Genomic DNA, 12,162 nt, shown 5'->3' with positions numbered 1-12,162 from the left:
TCATTCCTCACCTCCTGGCAGCCAGCACAGGCTGAACCAGATCAAGGAACTGCTCTGTGTTCAATTCAACCTGGTCATACACATACACTAGTAGTTTTAAGCTGCATCTGTTGTTGATCTGGCTTGCCAGCCAGCCACACAAAAACTTGGTTATCCTGAGGGAGAATAAGGCACAAGGAAGTAAAAAAGAAATCAGGATGGCTACTTTTGGTAGCAGTCATCTTAAGGCATTATTAAATGATTTAATCTGTCCAACATTTATGTTGGATTTGGACACATGCACTATGATGACACAGCTATGTGTGTAGTTGGCAATGGAGTGGGGAACTGATTTTATTGAATACCCAGGAAGTCAAGTCTGGTTATCAGCTAAATAGAAAAAGAAGGGACAGCGTAAGGACAGAAATGAGCAGCTGGACAGTGGAGGACTTAAGGGCCTTGCTTAAACTGATAATTGCTGCTGTATCTGTATCTGATACCAACATCTGTGTTATCAGAGCCACTGTTGTCCCAGAAGCAGCTGGCCTAAAAGTAGAAAAATGCCATGGCAGAAAGCTTTTGCCCAGTAAGGCAACAAATACAAATCCTTGAGGGTACTTAATCGGAAATCCTTATAGAGGATAAGAAATCTAGCTCTTAATACTGTCCATCAGCTTCTGGATGACTCACTTAAAGATCATGGCATGGCACATTTCTTTATGGGAAAGTTCCTAGTCTGGTTGGAAATGACAGGAAAACAAACATAATAAAATTTTAATTAGGTTCTAGATATCAATAGTGTGTAACTATCTGATTGATCATTCTACAGTGACAGTTATAGAGTGGTATAACTGTCTGGGAAGTCTAGAAACAGACTTATGTTGGTTTGCAGAAAAGGATTCCATGTCTTTCACAGGACTTCCAGATACTGTAGCATGAATGTTTATAAATCCTCAAAGCATCTTTCAAATCCCTCTCTGCCCTTGTCAGACTTTTAATTGAACATACTTAAATCAAACTCATCCAATTATAGCTTTTATTGTAGTCTTGAGGACTGGATGCCTTTTTTCTTTTTTAATTGTGGGGATGTGTTCCATACCAAAACTTGGCTCTGATTTGTAAAAGAGTTCTCTTGGAAGAGGCTGGATGTTTGGATGTACTGATGGTATCAGCTGGTTCTGTCCTTGTGAAGCCCTGGCACAAGTGCTGGTGATACTGCACAGGGAACTGCACCAGGGACCCAGTTTAGCTGGAGAGTGAACCAGAATATTGGCTTTTACACCTGTTTATTGTGTGTTATTGCAGGGTCTTGTGCTGGCCTGAAGTGGGAGGTGATGTGGAGGGAGGAGAAGACAGGTTTTCCAAATGCATTTTAATTGTTCATACTGGTTCATCCCAGTTTTGTTTCCTTTGAGTGGTGTTCCTCTGTGCCGTGCTGGTTCAACTGTGCCTTGCATAGAGGAATTGATCCAGATGAAAAATTCCATTTCAGCTGCATCAGCTTTCTGATACAAGTCACAGTATGGCTCTGCAAGCAGCACTTCCAGCATTCAGGACATAGTGGCAGAGCAAGAATGAGTGTCAAGTCAAGGTTTGTTTAAGCTGTGTTCCTTTGATGTGGGACAAACACTGACTGACATGCCAGCTAGGATTTAGATACCTTCCATCTGTGTCTTTTTCTGCATGAGTTAGGAAATGTACAGGTCCAGGTGCAGTTCTAGATAGTCCAGCTGCTGTGATGAAGTTTCAGTGGACAATTTGATGGGGAAGCTCTGGTTTATAATCTCAATACCAATTAACACCCTTTGGTGTGGTGTTGCTCAAGGTCACATAGCAAAAGGGTGTGTGAGCATGGGTCTTTTGCTCCTTGTTGTGCTGTAGCTGGCTCTGCTGGACTGCTTTTACTGTGGCTTGGTACCCTGCTTTTCCATAAATGATACGGTTTCAGTAGTCTGGCTAATATCAATCTACTGATTAGGGAAATAGATTCTATTTCACAACACTGTTGTTAAAGTGATTGAAATGGGATTTTCCTAGTTCATGGTGCAGGTTATAAATTCTCCTTGAAATGAAAATCCAGTATGTTCAAAGTTCCTAAGGACATTTGCTGTTTCCCTAATTGCAGCAGATGTTGCATATTTGAGACATGTCAAGGGTTTTTCTTCCCTTTTGAGAAGAGGAAGAAAATCTTTCTTTTCCAGGGTAGATTGAGGAGGGAAGGTTGAGAATTCTGCTGTTCCCTATCCTTGTGGGGTGACTGTTAGATATGTCTGTCACCTGTTGGTGATTTCAGGCCTGGCTGCACTTGTGCTTCCACATGAGCTGATGCCATGTGGAGCCAGGCAAGGTGTAATGTCTCCAGTACACCTCCTTCCGTGAAGCAGATTGGCTTTGGCTCCTCTAACTGGTGACAGTGGCCTTTACCAGCCAGCCTCCTAACTGGGCAATTACTCTGCAGTTTAGCCCCTTTCCACAGGTCTCCTGTCCTACTGAGGCCGGGCCTGAGGCCAGCTGTTATTGGTTGGGGTTTAACTCTTTCCAGCCTTTGCAAAGGTTGTTGTGCTGTATCAAACTCTCTTCTTTTAAGTCTATGGTTTAAAGGTATGTGTTTTCAGGTTTTCTCTATCCATTATTAAGAGAAAGGCATGATACCAGCTTTTTCTCTTTTCAGATTACCGTTACAATTTGCTTTCAAACAGATATGATTTCGTGTTTGCTTTGGACAGGAAAAATATCAAGGAAGGAGTAGGCACTTTCTAGCCAGATGTTAACTGAAGTAAAAGCAAATACTTCACATGGCAGTAAGGTTTGGCTCAGTCTCATTTGTTTTGTTTTAACAAGCACCAGCTTCAGTTGGTGGTTTTTGTTGTTTTCTATTTTTTTTTCTCCACCCTTCTTTGCTTCTTCAGATCATGACATAGGGTCCTGGGAATGCATGTGTGACAACATGGATGAAATAACACGTCTTCATTACCAGTGAATTCGTATTGTTGTCTTAAATATACACTGAAAAAAAATTTGAATTTGTACCACTTATAACTTTGTTCTGGATATTACAGAACAAATGGTGCTTATCAACTGAAGTATGCAAGTGGGGAAAATGACTATTTGAGCTCCTTTGTCAGCTATTGATGTGTTGATATTGTCACACTCACATCCAGGTTAATTATGAGTGTTAAGTCGGGAATACTTAATAAAAATCTATATTGCTAAAATCCTTGTTTCCAGTTCATGCTTTTTGATTGGTTTCTGGAGGATTATCCTGATAGTTTTGACTTTGCTTTACCTGCATCTTTTTAAAGTTGAAGGTTAGCATCTGCAAGTACCTTTTACTTGCTAAATTCCAGCAGTGCAGCTGAGTCTTCCGAGCTGAAACAGCAGAATGCTAAGGAGCAGGAGACTTCCGTCCCCATTAATCAAAACCAAATATGATTGCCCTTGTATAATGTCCGTTATTGTTTAAATGTTGACACAGTAACCATTTCACTGGAGACTTACAACTGGTTTGTTTCTGTTTAAATTACTGAACAGAAAAGAATTTTAATTTGAACATAGAAGTAGCTTTTGAATACTTATTTAAAGAGTTATGGAAATATAATAAAACATTTTAAAATAACTTATTTTGTTAAAGCCCTTCATATGTTGCACATTTTGGTTACTGAAGCTGAGGTTTAAGACAGAAAAGCTTTTTTGTGTATGTGGAATATTTTTCTCTTATTCACTTTCACTGATTGTGAATGGGGAGGACAAAATGGAATGAGAGAATTATTTTTTGACATGCAGTTGATTTTTATCTGAAAATCTTCATTTGTTGTACTCAGCTGTCCTTCCAGGTTTATTATGAAGGATTACTTTACCTGACTGGATTTCAAATAGACTGTTGTTAAAACACTAAAGGACAGTTCAGCAAGGTTCCAAATAGGCTGACTTCACTGGAGTGAATCAATCTGTTCTTCTCAAGCGTGGGTTCCTAAAATACAAAAAATTGAGAATGTTCTCATACTTTCTAAGAAAATTATAATAATCTGTAGTTTCATCAGTGGTTTCTGTGGCGATGCTGTTGAAGGTTTTTTCAAGTTTTTAAACTGCTGAGTTGAGCAAGTTTCATTGGATTTCAACTGACGATGGTCACACAAACTCAGCTTGTTTCTGTGTACCATGGAGGACACCATGATGAACTGGACATATGGCTAAGACTCTCATGTGAGATTTATGGCTGTTTTTTGCTGTTTTGTCTTGCAGGTTGCCATCACGAAAGCCAAAGTGGATTTCTCCGGGGTGGTGTGCCTGCCCCCTTCCGTCATTGCTGGGAATGGGCTGGACGGAGGAGGGGCTGGCGACAATGACGACGAGCCAGTGCTGGTGTCCCTTTCGGCGGCCCCCAGCCCGCAGAGCGAGGCTGTGGCCAATGAGCTGCAGGAGCTCTCCCTGCAGCCCGAGCTGACCCTCAGCCTCCATCATGGCCGGAACCCCAACCTTCCCCCGCTCAGTGAAAGGAAGAATGGTGAGTGGTACAGTGGCCTCATGTCTCATGTAGTGTGTCCTCACCACGTGGTGTTGTCACGGTAGATGTTCTGGTAACAGCTCTGCTTTTTACTAGGGCTTCTTTGTAGGAAAAACTAATGATCCAGAGTTCACAAAATGTATTTACACTGTTCATTTGGAAGGATTGATGTTAGTGCCTGTGGAAGTTCCGCAAAGCTCCAGTGATAGATGCCTTATATTATTATTTTATGGATGTGGTGGTTTGCAGGGGTCCCAGGACGAGGGCAGAGACAAGAATCTTGACTCCATCTTTCAGAAGGCTGATTTATTATTTTATGATATATATTATAATAAAACTATACAAAAGAATAGAAGAAAGGATTTAATCAGAAGGCTTGAAAGGAAAGGAAGAGAAGGAATGGAATGATAACAAAACCTCATGACTCTCAGAGAGTCTGAGCCAGCTGACTGTGATTGGCCATTAATTAGAAACAATCAACATGGACTGATCAAATATGCACTTGTTGCATTCCACAGCAGCAGCTAATTATTATTTTTCTTTTCTTCTGAGGCCTCTCAGCTTCTCAGGAGAAAAAATCCTAGCAAAAGGATTTTTCATAAAATATGGCTACAGGTGAATAGCAGAAAAAGCTTTCCTGTACTTTACGGTAACTGGGTTGTGCAAAACTGAGACAGTCAGTCAAAGGAAGTGTTAGCTCACCTTCAGATTGTAGCTATCTGTAGATTTTTCTTTGTCATGTTGGTCTGCACTTGCCAAGGATGAGTAATTTTCTCACTGCAAATGTCTCAAAGGTTCTTTCAGATTTCATGGAAGGAGAAGCAAGACCTAGATTAAAACTGAAGTGTCCCAGTAGGCCTTCTGATCCTAGAGTGAGAATGGCCTATGCATGTTTATCAACCTGCAGGTGTCTTATGGGCAACTGTATAGTAGGTTACAATATGGTGGCAAAATGCAAGGCTACTCAGTGATGAGAATTCTTGGCTTTGAAAGGCTGTTAACTGTCTGAAGCTCAGGATCACCAGGCTGCCATGAAAGCCTTTGCATCTTCAACCTCATCCTGTGAGAGGAGGATGAAACCATTTGATAAGTGATGGCTTCTACTTGTGAATTCTTTTTGGTGATCTCCCTTCACTCCATCTTCTGGGGTATATTTTGGTAACTCTTGGCAATATGAGGGCCTTGCTGCAGTCTGAATTCATGTCACCTGCAGGGTACTGTGGATTTGTGCGTGGTCAAGTCCTGTGTGCTGGACATTATGGTGTTGGACATTATGGAGTTGCATGATGTGGCATATGAGAAATGCTGGGGAGCTTCAGAGTGGCTTTATAGCCGAAACATAATGCTTATGGTTAAGTGATTTAGAATATGTGCACTGAAGGACAGTAATTTGGATTGAAGGGGTACCTCACTTAACATGGCTGGATCTTTATATCTAGAAAATGACCATGCCTTTTTCTGAGTGGTTTATCAATATTTTGCAATTTGGAAGAACTGATTAACTTAAACCCAAAGTGTTGGGTTTTTAGGAGGTTAAAAAGAGTTTCTTCATTCATATATGTTATACCATCATTATGTGATCACAATTATATTTACAAAAAAAATGGAGAAGATAGAAATGACAATAACAGAAGAAAAAATTTTCATCCTTAGTGTTTGCAGTCTTCTAAGATAAAATACAACAGATGGAGATAAAGGTGATGATGGTAAATAGAAGAAAATTGGAATGTCAGTCAGCAAGGTAGACTGTGATCTCAGCATATCTCAGCTAGTGGTGGACTTGGGCATTCTATGGTGATGAAAGCAAGGAGAGATTTCAAGTGGTATTTAATCGAGATAGCAGTGAAACTGATAGAGAGCTGGAACATGGGAAAAGTGTATGAGCCTTTGTTTCCAGCACCTGACAGCTGGTGACATGAAGGTGACATTGTGATTTGTCTGGAAACAGGGTACTTCTTAGCCAATAAGGTATGATCAAGGATTCTGAAGTGAGAGGAAGGGAGGAAGCAGTTTATTTTTTGATGCCACTGGGAAAAGCATACTAGTGCTGGGAACAGATAAGAGTAACTTTCAGAAAAATGAAACTTTTGGCAGCACTTTGAATGGTATTGTTATGGTCAGAGGAAAGGATATTCTGGGACAGGAACGAAAGTCTTTATAGGATTCAGTTGTTTGGATACGTTTAAAAATTGGTATTTCAGGAATATTTAACAGAAATAGATGGTTTTCCTCTAACTGAGTAATGTTATTTTTATGGGCTCAGCTTTGAAGCTGTATCATTGTGGGCTGCAAATCTGCTTGACTGGAACAGGTAAAACAGAGTTGTACTTTTAAAGTATTTGAAAAGGAACACCTCTGCCCATATCTTTTGCCAAAGAAAATTAGGATATTCCCGGAAATGACTCATTAGGTGGGCCTCTTCAGAGCTGATTCTTTATCAGGGCTCAGCACAATAGTGGGAATTTTACTGCTGGAGGGGCAGTTTTTCAGGCAAGGCATAAAGTCCAAAGTCCCTGCACTAGATTATCTGAATATTCCTTATCTTTGGAGGTACACAGGAGGTACACAATGCTCTCTTGTCCCAGGCTGCAATATTTTGTTATGTGTTGTTTGTGTGTACATTCTCTGAAGTATTATGGGAATGAAAAGTGCTATTGAAATATGGTTATTTGCAAACTGTCATGGAATAAAAGAACACTTGGTTTAGTGGGCTGCTAAGAAATTTAGTGAGCTGTTAAGAAATTTAGCTGATGCATTTTGAGTTAATAAATGTCTTCCTTCAAATGGGAACTTCTCAGTTATCTTGGGGTGGAGGTTGCACAGCTGTTGAAAGCTGTTGAGCTTGTTAAATCTCCTTTCTTAAATATGATGTATTTTTGTTGTTGTGGTCCTCAGTTTCAAACATGTTAAAAAAGTTCAGAGATGATCTGCATGTTGAGATGGCAATGTGCTTAAGCATTTGAGCAATCCAAAGTGGTTGTAGAAGGTATCTTGTGCAGTGAAACTGCTTCTGTGACAACTTGCCAAATTCAAGGTATGAGGAAGATTCAAGCTGAATGGCAGTGGGAGGGGAGGAGATGGTAAGTAAGAGGCTTGCTGGAAGCTGCCTATCTGTGTCAAAGGGTCTCCTGTTTGCAGTTCTAGACAGGCACTGCTGACTCACAGCTGAACTAACTACTTATGCTGAGTTTCTAACAGATTAACTCTTTCTGTAGCTTTTGCTAAACAGACTTGGCTTATCTGTAGGTATCTGTAGAAAAGTTACATGGGTCTGTACTGTGTTTGTTGTGACAGACTGTAGTTCTGGAACATAAACTATTAACTGAGTTAAAATAGAAATGTCTTTGGCTTGTGGAGCATCATGGAATTATGTATCCCACGGGAAAACCGGGAGGGCAGTCCTGTATACACATGTTGCCATATGCCCTAGGACAGCAGATTCCTTTAATTTTTTTTTTCCTTCTCTTAGAACTGAAGAGCAGCCAGATGCAGTTTCTGAGGGTTTTCTTTTTGGTTTTGGTTTGTTTCAGATCCAGATTCATATTCTCCTTTATCACAGCTACATGTTCTGGAAGGATAGGTACACCAGGACACATGGGTGTAAAGACCATGAACAGCTTGACTGAACAGCTGCTGTTAAGTTACACAATTTAAGTGCAATAAAAGATATTAAGGATATAGAATTCCTGTATGAAGCATTTGAACAGATAGCTAGGAAACAATTTTTTGTCACTTTGATGGAAGGAAACCTTATGTGGTAAGGTGTTAATAAACTATTTTGACACAGTTATTATGTTCTGTTCAGGCATCAAGCTTAATGGACATTTAAAGTATAGTTATTTAATTTGTGCTCAGATTGAGTTTTCTACCCTAGATTTGCATTCTTTCTGCCTTTTTACCTATGTTCATCAAGGCATCAACTTTCTTTAACTATGAGAAATTACCTGTGACTGACTCATTTGTTGCCACACAAGCCAGAAAAAGGCCATTATGGAGTCATCTGAAGGTCTTCAGTACATCTTGATTTTTCTCAGTCACCTGTACTAAGATGCTAAGATAACTTATCCCAGCCCTTAGGGCAGGGTTAGAGCAAGTCCCCGTGAATGCATTTACAAAAAAAGAAAAAAAAAGAAAAACTCCAGGTGATAAATATATGTATCTTAGGTAGTTTGATAATTTCTAAAAAAAAAGTCCTCTTCTCCTTAACTTTCATTTGAAATTACAATAATTGCTCCACTAACTTATTGATGACCCTCTCTCGTGACCTGTTTTCCCCAGATGAATTCATAGTTATCTTAGTCCAGGGGTTATGAAAAGCATTGTGTTAGAATCCTCGGGCACTCCTGGTTTCTTCTCCCTGTGGGGTTGTTTAAGATGAGGTAACATTCTTTCCAATGAACTGTTGCATTTTATGATTACTGGTTTGCTGAGAACTTGCGCCAGCTTGCCGGTGTTTGGGGTTTACTTGATCTGGGACGCTTGCCTTCTACAAAGTACCATACGTGCTGGGGGAAGAGATTCTAGTTGGAATGTGTGGAATTTCAGTATGACTCAAGCCATATAAAAGGCATGTGCTTTAGGTATGGGAAGGTACTCCTGTTAGTGCTGTACAAAGCATGGGATAAATAGTTGCTGTGTAAGCTGTTGGTGATTATACTCAGCAATTGCAGAGCTTGACTTTTAAAATGGTTCTAAAGACCTAATTTAGTGTCTGTGTTCTTATGCCCATTTGCTATTAAAATACATGAGTATTAGGGCACCTTGTTTTATTTTAAATAATTGTGTAGGTGATTTGCTCCTGTAATCTTTTATAAGACCATCCATTCCTCTCTCCCACCTCTTCTATCCCTTTCCATTTTGAATTGTCATTACACCAAATACAGTTAGATTAAAATATTTCAAATATAACTTTTTGTAAGGGGTTTGCAAATTTTATTGCTGTCTTCCTGTTATTCTGACTTTAAACACAAAAACAATGTTTTCTTAAATCATGTCATAAACTGTCGTTTAAAAAAGTAAATTATGTGACTCATGAACTCATTTGAGAAGCTAGCCATGATTACTGATAAACAAGGATGGTATTTTTTCTCGAGAAAGGGCTTTAAAGAGATGAGAGTATTCTGAAATTTTCTCAGTTTTTGAGCCCTAGTGGGGTTTTTTGTTGGTTTTTTGTTTGTTGGGTTTTTTTCCCTAGTATATATCTGTCTTCTGGAGACTCACAGTTACATTTAATTACCAAGTGGTGGTTACTGCCTCATCCAGAACTTAGATGTGAAGAAGATTAAGTCTGTATTGTGGCAAAAGGACCAAGACAGGAAACATATAGCTTTCTCTGATCTGTCCTTCACACACATTCCAGTGAGGCTTGCTGTTTTCTCTTGTGTGAGAGTAAGGGGAATGGTTGTTAGAACAAAAACAACCAGTCTGTCTTGGCTAGATTTGTGTTATGAGACTTTGTGTTCCCAGGAGACTATAAATTTAGCATGCTGTCTGAAAGTTTCTGATAGAGCTATGAGATCCAGAGCATGACAGAAATGACTGGCCTGTTACTGATGGGAGCTACCAAACAACTGAGAAAGGGTAATCTCCTTGAAATATTTTAAACAAACTTTTAAGTAGTGATGGGGGAATAGTTGAGCTGGAAAGAATAATGCCAAAGGCAGCTTTAAAGGAGTGGCTTTAACAAGTTAGCTCTCAAAAAAGTTTTGTTCCTTATCAAGGTAACAAGACTAACACCCTTCTACAATCACTACCTCATAATATTACTCTCCCTTCTGTTTTTCCTTTCTAGTTTCTCTGACTTCAGTTTGCCTTTGAGGTTTCAAGGTTCAGCACTGCTGGATAAACGTTAGACATACAATTTGATAGCTGTTTAAAAAACATTCCTGAATTCATGAATTTAAACTGGTTGCTAGGCAAGTCAGGCCCAGATCTGGGCCGCTGGTTTGTCTGTGTAAGGACTTCTGTTGCTGGTTTTGCTGTTTTGAGTGTTAAGGGCAGTAGTTGGGAAAGGAAGCCTGGCTCTTTAAAGGGAGAATGCCATTCAGCAAGATTCTCAATGTGTTCTACTTAAACAGAGAGTGGCTGCTCCATGAAGGAAAGATTGCACTATTTCACAATAGTCAGTTGCTGTTAGTGCTTAGCCAGCTGAATCCTAGCTTTGGGACCTTTGCTGCTTCTGTAACGTGTGGCTTTCTATAATTCATTCTTATTGAAATACCATCAGCCACTTCTGGAGCTATAGCTCTGCCCCTGCCATGATCAATACATTGCCACAAAGTATAATGAAGGAATCTGTTGGAATACATCTGGTAGTGCAGTCTTCATCTTCCTTGCTGGTCAAATGAGCAACATCCTGCTTAATGCTTTAAATTTCATCTGCCTCTTCGTGGTCACCGACAGTGCACACGTGCATACTTCAGTGTTAAGTGATATTCCTGGAAACTGTAGGAAAGATTTCCTTTCCACTTGGGTCATACTGCTTCCTCTTATATTTCCATATATCACAATAAAAACAAGCATACCTTCTGCTAAAAATGGAGGTTTCCTCTATTTACGATGCATATGAATATTCAGAGTAGGTGGTAAAGTGAGTTATTTCTGTCACTGGTGTCTCTGAATGCTCAGGATACAGTGCACTGCTGCAATTCCTTTTCATAAAGATTGCATAGCAAGAAGGAACATTTTAGGCCTGTGATTTTTGCCTGCTCTGGCTGCAGATGTAGGGCTGCAAAGGTGGCATTTGAGTATGAGAGAAACCCAAACGAGCTGATCCTTGTCCTTCTACAGCACACTGCTGATGTATGCAGTGTGAGAACCAGATACATACTACAATATCATCACTTTAAGGGGTTTTCCTGCGTTGTTTAAAGCTGCTAAATGAGTTTTTCCTGCCTTCTTTAAAGCTCCAGGTGTGTTTGTGTGTGGGAAGGAAGATATGCTGCTAAAACCTGCCATGCTCTTCCCTCAGCAGTCAAGCAGCTGTCGGGGAGTTCTTGTATCTTAGTGGTCGAGAAGTCCTGAAGTTATTTCATGTTAGAAGCATCAGAAAATAGGGCTTAAGCAGTCTTGCACACCTAGCTCCTCATTTTTATGCACATTGTTGTGGCAGGACAGGGATTCTGACTTGGTAAAAAGGGATTTAAAATCTAAAAATTTGTCTGTATTTTAGATGTGCCCAGCTCAATGTATTTCAGGGCTTGGTACAAATATATGCAGTTACTTACTTAGATGACCTAAAGAGAAATGATGATGAGCCTTGTGGAAAGATGGGGAATAAGGCAATGATGCTCTGGGGACAGAAGCGTTGGAATTAGTTTGTTAAGATAATTAAATTATCTGTTGGGCAAATTACCTGAGACTCTTTAGAGACCAAGACTGAATTTCCTTTCTGTTGCGAGCTAGAATCATCTAGTGAGGAAATACTTAATTCTATTTTTATCTTTTACTCAATAAATACTTGACTGTAAGATTTTTGTCCACTATCTCAAATAATCTGAAACTGTTAATGTGAATGTGGGAAACAAGACTGAATTTTTTTGACCCGTAGTCTGGTTAGATGGAGGGAGTGATCCACAGTGGGAAAAGTCTGAATGACAAAGGGCAGATTTTTTGTTTTTAAGAAGCAGACAATACCATTTGTTAGAGTAACTCAGGTTTAGTGATCAGCAAGGGGAGTT

General features: G+C 39.7%; 1 protein-coding gene across 2 annotated transcripts in view; it reads left to right on the top strand.

The window, feature by feature from the left end:
* Positions 1-4,191: 4,191 nt before the first annotated feature.
* Positions 4,192-12,162, top strand: part of MRTFA (myocardin related transcription factor A) — a 77,486-nt gene continuing 69,515 nt past the window's right edge. For both annotated transcript variants that reach the window (XM_030961096.1, XM_030961093.1), the window contains exon 1: positions 4,192-4,483. In XM_030961096.1, the coding sequence (XP_030816956.1) occupies positions 4,192-4,483 (292 nt within the window). The remainder of the gene's footprint in view (positions 4,484-12,162) is intronic.

This window comes from Camarhynchus parvulus, chromosome 1A (assembly GCF_901933205.1).
Source record: "Camarhynchus parvulus chromosome 1A, STF_HiC, whole genome shotgun sequence".
Taxonomy (NCBI): domain Eukaryota; kingdom Metazoa; phylum Chordata; class Aves; order Passeriformes; family Thraupidae; genus Camarhynchus; species Camarhynchus parvulus.
The sequence above is the reverse complement of the archived record's forward strand: the minus strand, read 5'-3'. Positions and strand labels throughout refer to the sequence as shown.